Consider the following 20234-nt stretch of genomic DNA (forward strand, 5'->3'; position numbering starts at 1 on the left):
CTCAAAATGAAATTTAAATGTGTGCAATATGGTTTTGTTTTGTTAAATACAAGCATTTAACCATTGCCACGTGTGGGTTAGAATAGAAAACATAATAAAATATGTTTTCCAGCTTGCGGGATTTACTGTATATCTAAGCATGGGTGTAGTGGAGGAGAGAGCGCGAGAGCCCAGCTCCCACAGTCTATAGAGCAGTTCCACTGATGGCAACTGCCCCGCACATGCACATGCGTGTGTGCGCGTGCGTGCGTGCGTGCGTGCATGTGTGTTCCCTTACTTTTGATTAAAAACAACCATTCAAGCTATCTGACATTCAGACCACCAAGCCTGAGGGTGATTGTTTTTGTCAAACGCAATCAATCCAATAGTGGAGTCAGAGTGATGCGGCGCATATTAACAAGGATGGGCCTGTTGCATGTCAATGTAACCTGTTAGTGTTAAGTACTGCTACTGGCACTGTGAGAGACGAGACAATAGTATTGAGAAAAAATAAGAAACGGAAATAATAGAGAAGAGGACTGACAGACATTGAATGAATGAACTGAATGTACATGTATAGCATCATTGAATGATTGATTTATGTTACTTTTATGTTTGCATTGTATATAACATTTTTTGTTGTGTATTGTGTCACATCCATGACTAACTATCAATTCAATTTGGCATTTGGAAACATACATTTACATTGTCAAAGCAAGTCAAATCAAGTGTAAAAATGATAATGTGTCATGTTTTGTATAAGCTTTGAACAAAATCTGGAGTAGACGAAAAAGGCGTGTTGTGAAGAAAGTGCAAATGGTGCAAAATCTAGTTAGGCTGAAATGGGCTTAGCCTGTATGGGGAGTTGCATCATCAGAAAAGGAATCCAACATTATATTATTTATTATCCAAAGATTTAAAAACTTGGGGTGGAGTGCATGTCTTCCTTGGCCTACTGGGACTGTGTGTGCATGTCCCAGATGGTTCTGTCCAGCAGTTTGTGAGATTAGCTGACACAGACACACACAGACACATGCATAGACACAAGACACACAAAGACACTACACACACAGTGGCAAAAAAACAACATAAAAAGCCCCTGGCCATCGTCCAGTGGGGGACTGCAGCTCTTGCCTGACTTGGTTTGATCTTTGTGCCAACCACACTACTCCTTCCACCAGCCGTTTCCTGTTGTTTTTGCAGAAAGGTTTGAATGCGGGAATCGCCTCCTCTCTACGAAGCAATGCTTTAGTTGAGTCGGTGGGCGTATTTGTATTATTTGTCAGCTGTTAAACTATATACAAGAGTGTTTCTGGAAAGTCGTCATGATTACTCCTCCCGAGGATAAACCTGCCGGGCATTACTCCATCTTATTTTGCAAGTCACGCAACCGAAATTCAAAAACTTCATTGATTTGTTAAGCTATATAAAGTTATTTTCAGACTGCGTCCTTTTGGATTTAATGCGTCAGAGACGCAGGACCGTTCCGGCGCCTAGCAACATCACTGAAGATGGCAAGAATCGTGTATCATAATATAATATAACATAATATAACATAACATTGCTTGCTTTCAGTTTCTGACTGCTCGTTGATTGGTTTAATTGGTTGCAGTTTGTGATACATGGATGGTTGAACCAAAAACGTGCTTTTTTGTCTCAGCCAGGCCGATGGTGTGGCCGAGACAACTGTATGTTTTGCACCCGTCCGCGCGCGTGTGTCCGCCCGTGCGTCTGTGTATAGCTAATCTCCAATGTGAAACTGTGCACACACACTCCCTGGACGCCAGAGCAGAACCTCTGCCCCAACATGCGACAGAAACAAGCAAACCGTGCATGAAAAAAAAAAAACAGCCGAAGGGGTCCGCCATGTTCCAGGGGGGTCCCCGGGGGTCCCAACACTCACAGGGGGTCGGCGGACCACCAGGGGGTCCGCGGACCACCAAGTTAAAAATAAATATTAACATTTTTCCCCCCAATTATTATTATTTTTTTTTCTTTTGGACAGTTTCACTCCGGCGATGTCGGTACCCCAATATACACGCGCCCACGCTGGGCCCCGTGCGCGGCTGGGGTTGAGGGGGGCGTAGCCCCCCGAAACTCTAGTACTTCTATATTACTGCAGATTTTGTCTAACATCACGCAAAAAAGATTGGAAGATCGGCTTCCAAAGTTTGCAGGACTACTCCGTTTTGAGCAAAATGCCTCAAATCATAAACGCAGCATGCTTGCACGCACATTCCCACTAGGGTGAGGAGGAAATGCCACTTGAAAATGTTCAAATCAGCCTCATGGTGGCGCTATAACAGGCCGATTCGCGTTTTTACCTGTGGGGAGAACAAGTATGATACACTGACGATTTTGCAGGTTTTCCCACTTGCAAAGAATGTAGTGGTCTGTATTTTTTATCACTTCAACTGTGAGTGGCTTCCAAAGTTTGCAGGATATGAAAATTCCCCTAGAAACTGTTTGTATAATATCGGTACCCAATACCAAAATTCTGTTCTCAAGGTCAATAGCCTATTGGGTGTACCCAAACACTTCTATTATTTAGCTTTTTATTATTCAATAAAACCATGACCAGATCATCATCACTTGAGGATGTAGTCAACTTTATTGACTTAATGAATTTTATACGCCGGACGAATATTGTGCATTTTCTGGTCGTTTATTTGCGTCGCGTCGCATTATTGGCGGTGTGTAATGACCTAAGACAGAATGTAGCATGTTTATTCTGCTAGTTTAATTTTACAATTAAGGCCACTAAAACTGCAGAATGAATGGGGTTTGACCAGAGAAAATTGCATTTACTTTCACTAGGCTATCAGCAGTGGTGGAGAAAGTACTCACATTTTTTACTTAAGTAAAAGTACCAATACGGCAATGTAGAAATACTCTCTTAAGTAAAAGTCAAGAATTATTTTTACTTGAGTAAAAGTACAACAGTATTGGTATCAGCAGATCTACAAGCTTTACAATGCGCATAGTGGGCTTGCCTTGTAGATCGGCTATTTTTAAATGGTCAAAATGTATATAGGGCTGGAGTGGGTAATGTATGTTTTGTAATAATAATCTAAATCGACAAACTAACAGTAGCTAAAGTTTTCAAATACCGGTAATTGCAGTGGAGTAAAAGTATTATATTTGCCTCTGAGATGTAGTGGAGTACAAGTAAAAGTACAGAAAATAGGAAATACTCCTGTAAAGTAAAAAATACCCCAAGATTTTACTTAAGTACAGTACTTGAGTAAATGTACTTAGTTACTTTACACCACTGGCTATCAGATGCTGACAAGATCGTCAGTCAGATGAGGGAGCGAGTTTGCCTGGGCTCGTCTTTTTTAAAGGCATGCCCCCTTTCCACAGCCACGCCCCCTTGGGTATATAAGCAAAGTGGAGTGCACGCCTCTTACTCCAGAGTTTAATTTTATTTCAGGAAAAGTGTAAAGGAATTGGATTCATATAATTTTAGAATATGGATATTTATTTCAAGTCAAATAAATTGCTTTAATTAATTCACATACATATGTATTATATGCAGCCCAAAATGTAGGCTAACCTAGGTATTTATTAAACCATGAGTTTTGTAAACCTCTCATCTCAATGTAAACACGACCAACCAGTGCAACCCGACATGTTAAAGCCGGTTGTATCAGACAAGGTTCAAGGTGTTATCTGTTCTCTTGTGTTTGGCTGTAACTATTAACAGAGTGTAATGTCTCACTATTCTCACGTGAACTCAATGTTTTACTTGTGGTAGACAAGTCCAATCCCTAATGGACTACATGCCCATGAATCTGCAGAAAGAAATACATAAATAAATAAGCAAAATCTACAAGAATTATCATTATTATTTTCTTTTTTAGTTACTGATTCAGAAGGTCAGGTCTTAATGGGTTAAAGGCAGCATATCATTTTTTTCTTTTCTTTTCTTTTTTTTATACTGTTGGAAACCGGTATCCCGGTTGTGAGTAAGCTGAGATTTGGTCAGTTTCAATCCATATTCATGGTCATCAAACCTTTTACCAATAATATTGTATCATAATGGATATCATCTGAATATAGACTGTACCACTCTGCATAGTCAGTATTGAATAGCTCACATGCTTCACACCATGTCGAATCTTATTCATTATTTTCATAGTTCAAGTGTGCCTTCACACTACAACACGACACAAGGGAGATAGGAGGAGCGCTCATAAAAATAAGAATTAAATAAAGATGAGAACATGTGAAGTCTTCAAATGACCAGCACAGAGTAGAGTAAATCTGGCTTTTATTCCAGGCAGGACGTATTTAGAGTGAACAAGTCAATTTCAGTTTTAACTTTTAGGTAAATAAGAGATAAGCACATCAAGATTCTACATCTGTTTTGATAAAAAAAAAATTACCACAACGTTTTTTGAGCCCTGCTATATACAGTAGTGACAATGCCAGAAGTTTTCACGGTGAAATATGTGCTGTGGTAATAGTCTGACAAGACAGAATGTCTACTTTATTGTAGTGAAATATTTGAATTTTTAACAATCATTAAGTATTGCTTCCTTTTTTCTTTCTTCTTTTTTTTTTACCACAATGGTCCTTTGATGACTTGCCAGACTAGAACTTCTAACAATTTCTTACTGCTATGTCACAGACAGCTGCAATCATTAATGGCAGATTAGGCAACTGCTGTGCATTTCTCTTGTTGCAGCTGGAGGTTCATGACCTGGTCATCTCACGCTGATCCTTAAATAAGGAGCACACATTCCTTAAAGTCCAAAACAATTAGGCTAGGACATTTGAAGGTGAATACTGTGATTCGCTGCCTTGCACTCCGTCTACAGTCTGAAAAATACTGAATATACAAAAATGTCTAATTGTAGTTATTTTATATTTATTTTATTTTATTTATATGGTCATCGGAGGTTATTACCCCCCAACATGAAACGGAGGGGTGTTTGCCATAATTATCCCACTTACACAGTAGCCCTACTTGGCCATTTACAAACAATTAAAACATGGACTGTATTGTCTGTTCAAATTTTGGGGCAATATGCTCTTTAGATCATTCGTGCTAGCACTATCTTCATCAACCTTAGAATTAACATTACCTTACTACTCCAACAAGTGGGAGAAGCTGTGTTGAGGATATAGAGTACCATCTATGTCAGTCTGCTAACAACACACACATTTAACATCTTTATTTGCGTTCATATTTTAACAAGAAATTCTTGAACACAAACAGTAGTAGATGCACCAACTTGGTAAAGCTCAATAACAACTATTTCAGGATACAGATCACAGGTACAGGAAGCATCGCTTCCTCCATATAGGCTACTGCCAATTATCACAGACACTGAACAGAATTTTGCCAATGCCTTAGCTCTTGGCTTAGGCCTTCCTGCAATCTGCAGGCCTCTCACAACTGATTTGTGGACATTACCGAGGCTTCCAAATATGAACACAAGCAGTTTACATTTGTAACCAAGCTGTAATATAGCATCCTTAAGATGTTGGTACTTAAGCACCTTGGTAAGGAATGCCTCTTCCAGGCTGTGGTCAAATGTACATGCCACTTCCAAAATGGTCACTTCTCTACTGTCCTCATCAACAATAACAGCATCTGGTGTACTTTTTGCCTAATCAAATATTCAATATTCAATCAAAGTATTAGCTGTGACATCTGAAAAGGCATCATTTTCATTATTGCACATGAACATGGCAGGTGAACACAAGAGTGCTTATACGTTTTGGCAGATGATGAAACGTATGAACTTTTGTCCTTGACTAATAAGTCAACAATTCTGTCGTGCCTAGCAAAGTACATTCCCTTATATACACAGCAGCCATTCAGAATATGTGACAGAGCTTCAGTAACTGGAGTGTGGTCATGGTGCAGACAATGAGAAGGAAACGTATTAGGGTACCACAGAGAAAGATTGAGTCTGGTTGGAAGGACCTGTAATCTGGCTTTGACTGTACAGGTGATTATATCCTTCATCAACTGCAGAATTTTTGAATATTGTATGAGAGACGGTGTGATCTGCAGCAGGAAGGCAAGCTAGCTTTCCTTGTAGTTTTAAACCAGTCCAGTGTTGTCTATTCAGCTGTTGTAACATCCGAGTCAGGCCGAACCCAGTATAGGGATACTCCAGTTCTCACAAAAAGGTCATTGACCGAGGTCAGTCTGCTAACCACACGCACGCACGCACACGCACACAGTTTAAATTAACTGGTATTGAAATAATTTACTCTATTAATAACTGTGATGAGGCTGCTTTGACAAAATGCTGAACATCACTAGCCTGGGATCCAGACTGCTTTGCTACGTTCGGTGGATTTTGTTTCTCACTCGCTATACAGTCTGGAGAGCCTCCTATCTCCCTGTAGAGACGGGAGAAAACGAACCGCGGCTTCTGATTGGTCAGCAGGGGGGGGGTCACTTCCTGACTTGTCTACGTCATTAAAATACAAGTCAAATAGGAGGCTGGCCAGACTGATAAGCGAAGTGAAAGAGAAAAAAGAATCTGCCGAACGTAGTGAATCAGGCTGGATGGCCAGGCTAGAACATCACCTCAAACCATTCATTTCCTATGGAGGGACGAGTGTGACAGACCCCTGGCTGAAGCCTATGCGTAATGTATCATGAATGTGCCATGAGCGCACTGCAACGCTTAAATGGCTTGAACTTTGACCTAATCTACAGTGATCACTTGTGTGGCATGTGGACAGTTTCCAGAGCTGCACAACACAACTCCATATCTCTAAAACGTATGGGGAAGAAGTGTTGCGTTAAGCCAGATAAGTAGGGATAGTTTGTTTACCATTCTCTATAAAGGATAGCCTCTAATGTTGGAATATGCAATACATTTATTCTGCTTCCAGACAGCTGAAGTAGTGTTTTATACATATCTATTTCCAAGGGATTTGAAATGATGATAATAATATGGGGATCCATTTTAATTTCCAAGGCTGTCAAAAACAAAGATGGACATTCTGTAACTATTACTGAAAGAACTATATACAGCTATAGAAAGCTACATGAGTTAAAGGATGTAGAATCGGATTACTTGGGAGAGTTGGTAATAGTTTGTAGAAGTGAGATGGTAAAATAGTTGCCCAAATAATAGTGGTTTCATGGTTCATTATGCTTGTGCAACAAAGTGCTAAAACATTACAGCAATCAAGGGTAGCAAGTGCCATAGATTTGAGGATTCTCAGATGCCCCTACGTATCCATTTTGTCCAAAGCATTGTCTTAGCACCAATATTAAAAATGCATTTGCACAGTGTGACTGCTTGGGGCTGCATGAGCCGTCTAGGAGAGGTTCTGTTAGTCTTTATGTCTGTCTCAAAGCTAAAATCGTGCAAACCGTTGGACCAATCACCACCTAATGGCTTGTGCACACAGCCAGTAGGCCAAGGAAGAACCCCCACTCATTTCAGTTAAAAAAAAAAGAAAAAGTCGTATATATAAGAAGTCAATAGGTGTCGGACCTTTCCCAAATATGGAGTCGTTTACGTCATAGATACGTCATAGATGACGGAGGCCATTGACTGGCCACGGGACCCCGAGATCTGCATGAAGCCACGTCATTATTAGACCCCATCTTTGATTTGATTAATTGCTCTGCTGTAGTTAATGGTACGGTCTGGACAGCCACTCTCAGTCATTGTAATTACCTCTTATCCCTGTCCCTGTGTCCTTTCAACACATAGACGGGTGTCGGTGAGAGGTTATGTAGTCAGTCATTGACCACATATTCACCTTTTACAACAGAGGGCTATTGGATGCCTAACAGAATGGAATGGAAGGACACTTATGACACCATTATGATAGTTGAAAGTTTAGCCACATATTTTGCAATACATTTAAACTCACTGGAGTTTCTCAGTGAGTGAATCTAAATTGACAAAATGTACTTACAATACATGCTGATAATCAGACATGGAAAGCCTGCTGACATTGAGACAGCCAAAATTGCTTTGATGACAGCATTGCTTTTACGGTATAATTTAAAAAGTGTACGTAGGGTCCTTAAACACATAAAAATGCTTGTAAAGGATTTCAGCTCAGCATGTAATATGTGAGCACAGAAAATATGTGAAATTGCTTTTTTCAAAAAAAAGGAAAAAACCTTCCTGCTGCGTAAGCGTGATTAACTAACCATGCGCACACACACACACACACACACGCACACACACACACACACGCGCACGCACACACACGCACATGCACACACAGTTAGCCATAATTCTCACTCTGTCCCTCATATCTGGTGACTAATAAAGTTCAGAGAGCATCTGTCCGAAGGCAGAACTATCCAAGCAGGACTCTGCAGCAGTTCACTTGCTCAGAAGGAAGGAAGCTGTTCATCTCTCAAGAGGTTTAATTTGAGCTCGGCTACTAATAGCCTAATCCAAAGTTTTGAAAACTTTTCCTTCTCAGAAAAGCGTAAGGAATTTAAGAGCTGATTATTGCCCTGCACAAGGCTCCGGCAATGAGGTTTCTTATGTTTTGTCTCTCAGACTGTTGTGAAAGCAACTCTATGCTATGCTTTATTCTTTTTATAAAGGTGTGAAATTTAGTTGGGCGTATATAATGGAAGCACAATATTTCATCAGGTACGTTCACCAAATTCTAAACATCTAAAGTAATTGCAAAACTATAAAAAATATGCTTATTTGGGTTAGTCGTTGCTTTCAATATCGCCGCCTCTGCCACTTCACAGGTGTTCATCAAACATCCACTGTCACTAGAGCGACAGACACCCTGACGTTTCCTAACTGCTGAACCATAGGAACTGCTGCAGAGGGACTTAACCCACGAGAGACCATTAGAACCACAACCCTTCCTCTTTGAGTTCCGTCGGTTGACACAGCCATGGCGTTCGCCGATCTCCTGGAACTGGCGGGGAGCACGGGGCGCTTCCAGGTCGTGCACGTGACCTTGCTCTGCCTCCCCATCCTCATGATGGCCAGTCACAACCTCTTGCAGAACTTTGTGGCGTGGGTGCCGCCGCACCACTGCAGCGCGCCCAAGAACGTCTCCCGGTCGCAGCTGGGCTCCGAGGCGACGCTGCTGATATCGGTGCCGCTGGACCGGGACGGAAGGCCGAACAGATGCAAGCGCTACGCCGAGCCACAGTGGCAACTCCTGGCACAGAACGGCACGTTCGGCCCGGACGAGGAATGGGACGGCGAGGATGGTTCGGACATCGCCGTACAGGGATGCGTGGACGGATGGTTTTACAATAATACCGAGAGGACCTCCACAATTATATCTGAGGTAGGACTACTTCTATTGATTTCTTTGAACTTCTAAGTAAAGGTATATAGGCTCAAAATGTATACTGGTGGTTCTGTAAAGGTCTCCGGGGTTAATTCATGCTGATGTGTTTACATCCGTTACTTAGAGGAAATCACTGAACCTCTGCTTGCAGTCACTGTCAGGCTCTTTGGATAAAAGCATGATCCATGCAAAATAGATTAGAGGAGAAAGAGCTGCACACAAACACAGACTTCTGAGGTCTGTGTTGCTCAAAATCACGGCAATAAATAAAATCCTCCTAATGGGAGCTATTTGATGTGCAGATCTTTCTGCTCTGGTCTACCATTGATCCATCCAGCACCCATTGTATTGCACACTGTGATGTGCAATTGTGCATGTTGTTTAGATTTGTTTTTTATCCATGTCTACAGTGTGTTACCTTGTGTTTATATTTTTGCGCATTTTCTTCAGTGGAATCTGGTGTGTGATCTTCGCACCTTAAAGCAGATGGGACAAACTACTTATATGGGAGGAGTGCTTGTGGGAGCGTTTGGCTTCGGAGCACTGTCAGATAGGTGACGTTTATTCTACTGTATTCTACTGCAAAAACGTTGATCCACGCTTCTGTTTTCTCTCGGCTTGATCACTGCAATGTACTTTTTTTCTGGCCTGCCAAAGAAAACAACTGACAGATTACAACTTGTTCAAAATGTGGCAGCCAGAGTTTTAACCAAAACAAAGATGAGGGAACATATTACTCCAGTTCTAGCATCACTACATTGGCTCCCAGTTGTTTTTAGGATTGATTTTTAAATGATTTTACTTGTTTATAAAGCTCTCAATGGTCTGGCACCTTCCTACCTCTATGACTGCCTGCCTAGATATGTTCCAAACCGCCCCCTCAGGTCTTCAAGTGCTAACCTGCTCGAAGTGCCTACAATGACATATAAAAAAACACGGTGAAGCAGCATTCTGCTTCTACGGACCGACAGCGTGGAATAAACTCCCATTACACCTATGACAGGCAGTCTCTGTGGATAGCTTTAAAGCACAGCTCAAGACCTATTTCTTCACTCTTGCTTTTAGTTGATTTTCTAAAAAAATCTCTGTGTTGTTATTCATGTCCTCACTGTTTTGCCTGATTCACTGCCTTTTTTGATAAAATGTTGTTTTATGCTTTTGCTTTTCTTTTTTGCTTTATTGTTAAATTATGTTATTAACGTTTATTATTATTATTATTATTACAATTATTATTATTATTACTGAATATTTATTATAACTTCATTACTCTTAGGAATAAAGCCGTTAGAAAACGTATAGTCCATGAGATGTGCATTCATCTTTTGAATATATGTTGTCTTTGATCATTAGCATTCGTAAATACTAGACGGAAAATCCATAATGAAAACAGAAAACCCGTTCATGCAATCTCCCACCATATTTGTGTGACCTGCATTGTAAGTCTTCTCCGGAGACGGCACACAGTAAAATCCTCAGCCTTCATTCATCCATTTGTAACTCGGAGAGACAGTGTACCATGGGGTCAGACCTCTCTAATCTCTTTTGTCTTCTATTGTAGATATGGTCGACGTGTCCTCCTGATAATCTCTAACCTGATGATCGCAGTGTCTGGGACATGTGTTGCGTTTGCTCCCTCCTTCTCCATCTTCTGCCTGTTCAGGTTCATATCTGGCATGGCCCTGTCTGGCCTGGTGCTCAACAGCTTCTCTCTCAGTAAGTTTTTAATGGAAGAGACAGCAGAGGGATATGGAAATCAACAATGTTTTTCTTCCATATTGTTCAATTATATATATTTTTGACTGCTTGATAAACACATTACATCATTTTCAAATGTCTATTTGGATTCACAAATTATGTTAGGATAAGTGATTTTAGCTTTTTATTCCACTACTCATTCTACTCATTGCTATATACTGCAGTGTTAGTTCAGGAGTAACAGGAGTCTCTATGTCTCTCCAGCTCTTTATAAAACAGAAAATGCATTTTCAGGTCGGGATACCAATTTTATCCTATCAGGATAGAGAACTCAGACAGCATACAAATGGACCCTTTGCTAAGGCCCACCCACTCCACACTGCCAGACCAAGGTCTGGTAAGCTGTGCTTCTCACCCATTGACATGCATGTTATATGACGGATTTCCCCATAAATAATCCATCATTTCAGGAGCAAGAACTTCAAAATCTCTTCTAAATCTAGTCAACAAAGGCTGCAGTAGGCTATGCACTGACATTATTTCAACAAACAAAAAATACAGGGAAATGTTAGAGGGACTAAATAAACGTAAACATCATTATAACAGCCGGACAGGAGTTTTCATGTACTGCACGATATGTCTACAAATAGTAGCAGTTAATAAATAGACGAACAGATTGATATTGAACAAATCAATATCAATCAATATTAATATTTAACGTGCAGAATCCGAAACAGGCAACAGGTGGTGTAGCCCTAGAATGGCTGTGATATTACATACATTTCATGTATTCCGAAATGTATGTGGAATACATGAAATGTATGTAATATCACAGCCATTCTAGGGCTACGGTGGTGTTGTAGGCTATACACCTGCAAGTTGCGCTACGATTCTGTATTTATGGTGTGTTGAACTCGGAACTTGGGCTTTAGAAGTTCCCACTGTCTCCATAACACATACATCTGCTATCAAAAATATTAACAGCCTAAACATGCTTAGAAATCTAATAGTGATTCAGAAAGTAACCATTGGCGTTAACACATCAGCCTCATCACTGCGGATGTGAACATTTGTTTGTTTTATATTATTTGCACCTTTGTTAGATTACAGTGATTAGTATTATTGCCATCACCTGGGAGGGTTAGTCGTGTATATAACTAATCTTTCCCGACGTTAAGCCGTTAAGCAAAAAACACAGCCATGGAGCCTTGCAGTTTAAGTGCAAATTTCAGCTTGGGCAAAGGGGTGAAAAATACACCCTCCAAACGTTTTCTGGGTATGTGGTATCTGTTGCTGGTTCTTGCTATTAATGTTGCAAATTATTGTGCGTTCGGGCGATTTAACGTCGACAGCTATGACAGGTGACGGAAGAGTGCCAAACCATATGCCAGCATAGCAACGGTTGCTAAGCTAGCATGGGACACTCGCTGTTGGGGTGGGATTTAGCGAAGAGTCCATTGGAACACTATAAAAATGGGTAATCTCTACTGATTGGCTGACATTCTGCCACCTCAATGTGTATTCTCTGTTTAATAAACAACTGGAGAGATGGGGAGACCCCTGTTACTGAACAAACACTCTATAGCAATGATTACTATCAGATTATAGAGCTTTAACCTTTTAACAAAAACCTTCACTTACCCTACCTTTAATATCATCTTTATTAACGTTTACAGTACTTTTACAATAACTTTATGGTCATTGCAAAGATTAATCAAATCATTGAAAAGTTAAAAGAATATTCAATTAATCTTAGAGCTTGATAATTAAATGAGCACTAATTGTGCATGTGAGCAGCTAGTGAGGTCCAGTGATTTATGACGGCAGTAATGATACATATTTAATTGCAAAAACTAGGCAAGCCTACAGTAGTTCACCCGGACCCTGGATACAGACGAATGACACCCCTCTTATTGGTGATCTATCTGTTCTGTTCTGTTCTGGAAGTATTATAAACAGATACAGATATATCATTTAGAATGAACTGCATGCATTCTAAACAGATATGTTGTTTTCTTCTCTTTTTTTATGCACAGTCCTGTCATAATATCTTTGAGAAAAAAAACTAAAAAACAAAAACAATATCATGTAAGCAATTATTTTTTGCCAACTTCTAGTTCATGCCCACTTCCTTTTTATAAATATGATTATAAATACACTTTATTTATTTTATTTTATTTTATGTATTTGTTTGTTTATTCAATTTGTTTTTACTTAACATTTAAAGATGTAAATAGTGGCCTGGCCCTACAGAAAGTTGAGTCACTCTTTCTCAAATGAATAACATTTCAATTTGAACACAACTTGAATGCATTTATCTTTCCGATGCCAACTATGAACTAACAAAGTATTGTCCTGTTCAATTTGAGTGCTCATCGGTTAGCTAGACAGCTCAATTGAATTTACCTTCATTCTAAAACGAGAGAGAGAGTGCTAGAGTGAAGCTCTAACAATAAGCTAAATCGTTGTTGGGTTGGAAAGGGGGTATAGTTAAACATTTTGATGACACCATTGGGGAAAATAATTGCAAAAATCAGACCAAATGAGTGCAATCGACTGGCTTGTCTCTGTGTTGTTATAAAAGCCTGGCAACTTCGCAGTTATTCGATCGGCCAATGATCTGAAGGAACTCACAGAGTAAAATGTGAATGCCTACACGTCACTTCCAAATGGGTTGATGGAAATACGTAGATGTGTAGAGTTTCCATGTTGAAAGAGGAAAAGCAGAAAGAGGGATACCGGCACAATTGCTGGCTGTTTGCAACAGGAGTGATCGTTGCACGTGAGTGTTTCAGCCAGTGTTGGAAAAAGTACTCAAATGTTTTACTTAAGTAAAAGTATCAAAACTGCAATGTAGAAGTGCGACGCGTTGTGAGCTTGTAGATCTGCTATTTTCAAATAGCCTAGGTATAAAATAGGGCTAAAGTGGTTAATGTATGTTTTTTGTTTTATAATGTAATCATTTATATCTGAAAAGTAACTAGTAACTAAAGTTTTCAATGATTGTGGTGGAGTAAAAGTACAATATTTGCCTCTGAGATGTAGTGGAGCAGAAGTTAAAGTACTGAAAATTGGAAATACTCCAGTAAAGTAAAAATACTCAAAAATTGTACTTAACTACAGCACTTGAGTAAATGTACTTCGCTACTTTACACCACTGATTAATGGTAATTAACTCAGTGTCTCTTGTGACCCCTCTCATTTCAAGTTGTGGAGTGGATCCCTACCCGCGTGCGAACTGTGGTGGGCACAGGAACAGGCTACTGTTACACCATGGGGCAGCTTATACTGGCACTGCTGGCCTACTTTATACGGGACTGGCGATGGTTGACGCTAGCTGTCTCCGTTCCCTTCTACGTCTGCTTTCTCTACTCATGGTGAGATGTGCTTCAATGAGCTTCATTCAAACAGTGGTGGAAAAAGTACTCAAATTCTTTACTTAAGTAAAAATACCAATACTGCAATATAGAAATACTCTGTTACAAGTAAAAGTCCAGAATTCAACATTTACTTGAGTAAAAGTACAAAAGTATTGGCATCAAAATGTACTTAAAGTAACAAAAGTGAAAGTACTTTTTTTTTTTTAAATAGCAGATCTATAAGCTCACAACGCGTCGCATCGTGGCGTGTTCAAAGCATCACTTTTACTTTCTGGAATGTTTGTTTGAACATGAGTTGTTTTTTTTATTAGCTGCTTTCTTTATCTTATTATTTAGCTGCACAAATGAAAAATGTGTCCCCCATCATGGGGAATCAATGTAATCATGTTATTACTGTTCTTTGTGTCTGTATTTTGTCCAAATCAACAAAACAAATATCAGAAAAGTGATTTTGACGCCTTTTCACAAAGTTATATGACTTGTTTTTGGACAGGTGGTTTCTAGAATCAGCGAGGTGGTTGGCCCTGAATCAGAAGTGTGACCAAGCTGTCAAAAACCTAAAGGCAGTGGCCCACATGAATGGTCGCGACAAGGATGGAGACAAGATTGACATGAATGTAAGGGAGAGCCGTATAAAGCTGCAAGCTGTCTCCATTGCTCTTCTATTTAGAATTGTAGATCCTGTGGGTAGGCAGGTAGGACCACTACTGGTTGACTGGAACTATTGCATGAAGCCTAAAGAGCAATATCCCCCCCGGCCAAATCAAGCTTTCCATCTTAGCTCAGCAGTAGAAATTGTGGAGCTAGCTCACACGGGGGACCCGGTTTTCAACTACTGTGTAAAGACATAAATCTTAAGGAGTGCAGCTTTATATTATTAGTATTATTATTATTATTACTAGTGTGTATACTGTGTATAAGTGTGTATACTGTATTTACATCAGTGTGTACATACAACGAACATTTGTGTAATAGCACCAAGTATACATTGCCAAAAGGCATGTCTCATTCAACACTTTACAATAACAACACTTACATTCCCACATGTTAACACCAGCATATCGATGCTGTCAAGCAAAAGACTTGTAAGTCCAAAACCGGTACTATTCAGGAAATGGGGGGAAAAAAAACTGTGTTCAAAAGGATCCAATGTAGTTATTACTTAGTCACAAGCTCTTGTTAACACTTTTCATTGGTTCAATATCTGCAAAACCACAGACACACTTAACCACTTTAAAATGTTTTCGAAAGTAGCCGAAATAGCCAATCTACAAGCTCCCAGCGCACCGCGCTCACATTGTGCGTTTGTACAGTAGATTGGCTATTTTTGCTACTTTGCACGACACTCTTGTACGACGAAGTAGGGCATTCATGTACGAAAGAAAAGCATTCACAGTTGAAATATGGAGACACGTTTTGCCCAACAGCAACAATGTGCTGCGTAACATGGCATTGTTTATAAATGTTGTTCCAAATTAGACATTTTCAACACACAAGGCTTTTAAAGTGCATGCATCAATGTTTCTGTGCTTCTGGAACCATGCCATTGCTAGCCCTGCTGGCTAAGGAACAAATCCCACCTAGTCCTTTAACCTGTGGCGCACCATTCTACTTTCTAAAAGTACTATAAAAGTTCTGCAGTTCTATTACCGCAAGTACTAGTGTAAACTGAACGCCTTCTATTCATGTCATTAGATGCTGCAGGAGTCCATGAAGAAAGAGCTGTCGTGTTCACAGGGCAGATATTCCGTCTTTGACCTATTCCGCACCCCCAACATGAGGACTATGACCATCAGTCTCAGTGCCGTCTGGTACATTCTCTGATTCTCTGAAAATCTAATCAATGCTTTAGATTATAGTGCAGATGATCTCTACTGCGTTCTATGAGTAAATCCAAAATCTAAATCACTAAATCACCTAAAACATGCCATTCTCAAACCAGGCATGTTCTTGCAAGACTAGGCAAGTGCTACTACCGATCACCAGTGTTGAGTGCTGCTGCGTCAATCCCCAATAGTTCCTGAACCAGGGGTTAGTAGTACCCGAGTTCCAGTGGTGGAAAAAGTACTCAAATGTTTTACTTAAGTACAAGTATCGAATATAGAAATACTCTGGTACAAGGAAAAAGTCTGGATTTCGAAATTTATTTGAGTAAAAGTAGAGAAGTATTTACTGTAGGCATCAAAATGTACTTCAAGTACCAAAAGTACTCATTGTGCAGAATGTTCCATTTCAAGTTTTAAAATGTTTTAAAATCCTTTGAAAATAGCCGATCTACAAGCCATTCTACAAGCCGATCTACAAGCTCACAATGCGACGCATTGTGAGCTTGTAGATCAGCACTTTTCAAAATATATAGGGCCAAAGTGGTTAATGTATGTTTTGTAATAATAATCGACAAAGTATCTAGTAACTAAAGTTTTCAAATAATTGTAGTGGAGTAAAAGTACAATATTTGCCTCTGAGATGTAATGGAGTAAAAGTAAAAAGTACTGGAAATTGAAAATTGTACAGTACTTGAGTAAATGGACATAGTTACTTTACACCACTGCCGAGTTCGGTCCCAATTCAAATTACATGAAAGGTTCCTGTGGTTGAAAAGGGGCAAAAGAATTCATCCTAGAACCAGTCCACTCTGCACTTTCCCTCTGAACACTGATTAAATCTACCTCCACTTATGCTGGCATCATAGCGTCATCAAATCTAAATCACTATGATGTCTTATATTTTGCCATTCTACCCTTCAGGGATCAATTGTCATTTTGTAACATCTTTTCATTCTTATCTCCTAACCGTATTCCTAAATTAGGTTATCGACAAGTTTTGCCTACTATGGTCTTTCAATGGACTTGCAAAAATTTGGAGTGGACATCTACTTGATCCAAGTCATCTTCGGTATGGCTGACATCCCCGCCAAAGTCATTGTCACCGTGGCGATGTGCTTCTGGGGACGGCGGCCATCACAGTGTGCTGCACTCATCCTGGCTGGAACCATCATTGTGATCAACATATTTGTGCCTTATGGTATGTTAGCAAATACACCAGACTGTTTGAATACCAGTGGTGGAAAGTAACTAAGAACATTTACTTAAGTACTGTACTTAAGTACAATGTTGAGGTAATTGTACTTTACTTGAGTATTTCCAATTTCCAATACTTTTACTTCTACTCCACTACATCTCAGAGGCAAATATTGGACTTTTTGCACTGACGTACTGACTTCACTATCTGTCCAGAAAAACAGATTGTGCGCACCTGTCTGGCAGTACTGGGTAAAGGTTGCCTGGCTGCCTCTTTCAACTGCTGCTATCTGTATTCTGGAGAACTGTTCCCAACAGTTATTCGGTAAGATGTCGTTTTTTTTCCTATTTATCAAATAGCAATAACAGCTAACCCTTATGTTATTTAGAAAGACCATACAGTATATGTAAATGTTTAGAATAGTCAGTGTGATTATCAAGTGGGCACAACAAATACGGTCAAACAATAACAGCAGTGTACTGTGTTCCCATGCATTGGGGTTATTTGCTAGGTGTGTGCCTATTTTCAGCTGTAGTCAGGACCTTGCAGAATTGGTTGGAAGTTGAATTAGCGCGGCAAAGTCTAAGCCAATCACTGTACAGTCAAGTTTCAAGTAGGAGGAGGAGGAGTGGAGTGGCAGTACCGGAGAAATAAACGAACATTGGTATTTTCACATTAGAATGAAAACGCATGGCCAACATACAATACTTAATTGTAAAATTACAGGTTTTCAAGAAAATAATCTCTTGCTGTTGGATTGGTTCGACTTTGTAGGAGAGTTGTAGGCTGTTGACAGCGTAGTGTTGTGTACTGAAAGCCTATTACGGTATTTGCAGGTTCACCAGACCGTGACTGGATGGCTTATGAGAGACTGCAACATGTAATATTTCAAATTAATTTTCTCTGAAGATTGCCCTGACAATCTTCGCGTTGACCGGCCTATTTCTATAATTAAGATTGACGGTCGGCAAGAATCCATAGAAAGACTTGGCAACACTTGCTATGCATCTTGACTTAGTATAAATTAGCCCTTGTGTTAAATATGTTTCTGTAAATGTTAACCACATGAACCCGAGCACCCCTATTCAAGGGTAAGCATTTGTCGGATGTACAGTAGCCGATCTACAAGCTCACAACGTGTCTCAACGCGATACGTTGCGCGTAGGCTATATTCAGCAAATAGATTTGGTGTAGAGGGAAACAAGGAGGGGACCTAGTATAGAGGTCCTCTCTATACTCTATTATCACTGCCAATGTCAGGAAGAAACGCCTCTGCCATTGGCTGGCCGGCATCTTAAATGAATGAACTCTAGAGTCCCTATTCTTTGCCAACATTTGGCAGAAATAGCCAATCTACAAGGTCGCAAGACGCTATCAGCTATTTTCAGCAAAGAGGTTTGATAGATGGAAAAAAGTAGGGGGCAGGCTAGACCCCTGAAGGACTCCAGTAAGTGAAGTATATATGGTTTAAGTTAACACACATTAACCATGATATAACGACGACATCTCACTGCCTCTTGTAAATTATTGCATAGACGACCATCATCATTACCTAAACATTGCATGAGCTATAACAATAATCTTTATTCAAATAGAACAGGGGTGGGCAACTTTGATGATGTAGAGGGCCACTATATTTCCACAATCACTGCAGAGGGCCACATTGCATATACTGTCGGGCAGACACCTTTGGCTCCGTACTTTAACTTTTTTTTCGTAAATTAATGCCGTACTTCGCCATTCTTTGTCACACAAAAGTAGCAAAAATAGCAGATCTACAAGCTCAAAACGTGTCGCAGCGCGACGCGTTTTGAGCTTGTAGATCGGCTATTTTTGAATTGGAATCCTGTTTTTCTTTTTGCTATTTTTGAATTGGAATCCTGAAAAGTAACATTTTTATTTAATTTCAAATGCATTTAGTTATACTAACTTCATGAACATTGGACATAAAAAAGACAACAGAATTTGTATACTAGTCATTAAGCTACTGATATAGACTGAAGTAATTAAAGTGGGTCATGTTTGCATGTTTGGAATTGTAACAGCTGAAAACAATAATATATCAGTATTCTGGTATTAACCTAAGGGCCACATTAAGTGAAGGTGGGGGCCGCATGGGGCCCCCGGGCCGCCAGTTACCCATGTATGAAATAAAAGATATATTTTTTTAACGCTTTGATGGCAGTAAATAGGACTGCGCTACTAGTGCTGTGATGGTATTTAACAACAACCGTGCGTATGCTTTTATTTACATCAGACAGAATGGCATGGGCTGGGTCTCCACGATGGCTCGTGTAGGGGCCATGGTGGCCCCTATGGTGCTGCTTCTCGGAGAGTTTGCCCCCTCACTCCCTTGGCTACCAGGTTTGATCTATGGAGGAGCTCCAATCATAGCTGGGGTGGCAGCGTTATTTCTTCCAGAAACACTTGGTATGCCCCTACCGGACACGATACAGGATATGGAGGACAGGTAAGAATGGGCTGTAGTGCTTAGTCACAGCACATACATATCTCTGCTGTCCGGCAGAAACCAGCGTTAGGAGGTTTTGTTCATCATTGATAAGAACAGCTGAATGGACCTCCAAGCTCACAATGAGGTTGGAGGTGAAAAGGGGGTGGAGCCTGGAGTCAGCAAAACCAGCTGGTTTAGCAGAAGGTTTGAGGAGCAATGGAGCTAGTTTTGTCAGAAGCGCTTTTTAATGCTTTTCATTAGTTCAATATTTATTTTACCAACACAAGACAACACAACAAAGGGTGTTCAGTAGCACTGATTTATGGAAAAAAATGCAAAAGCGTCAATATGGAGGTAGCTGGTTTCTGCCGGACAGCAACACATATTATACAGTAGGCCTACATGTATTATGCTTACTGTATGCATTAATAATTATT

General features: G+C 40.1%; 1 protein-coding gene across 1 annotated transcript; it reads left to right on the forward strand.

Annotated features, from left to right (window-relative positions):
• Nucleotides 1-8841: 8841 nt before the first annotated feature.
• On the forward strand, nt 8842-19819 carry slc22a6l (solute carrier family 22 member 6, like; the record flags this gene model as incomplete). The annotated part of the gene is made up of 9 exons (XM_084075186.1): nt 8842-9246; nt 9700-9803; nt 10808-10962; nt 14153-14321; nt 14818-14941; nt 16020-16135; nt 17134-17348; nt 17561-17669; nt 19603-19819. 9 exons carry the CDS (start codon nt 8842-8844, stop codon nt 19817-19819), a joined length of 1614 nt encoding a protein of 537 aa, XP_083931312.1.
• Between the last annotated feature and the right edge of the window lie 415 nt (nt 19820-20234).

Source organism: Gymnoscopelus microlampas, assembly GCF_963454915.1.
Source record: "Gymnoscopelus microlampas genome assembly, chromosome: 12".
NCBI lineage: Eukaryota > Metazoa > Chordata > Actinopteri > Myctophiformes > Myctophidae > Gymnoscopelus > Gymnoscopelus microlampas.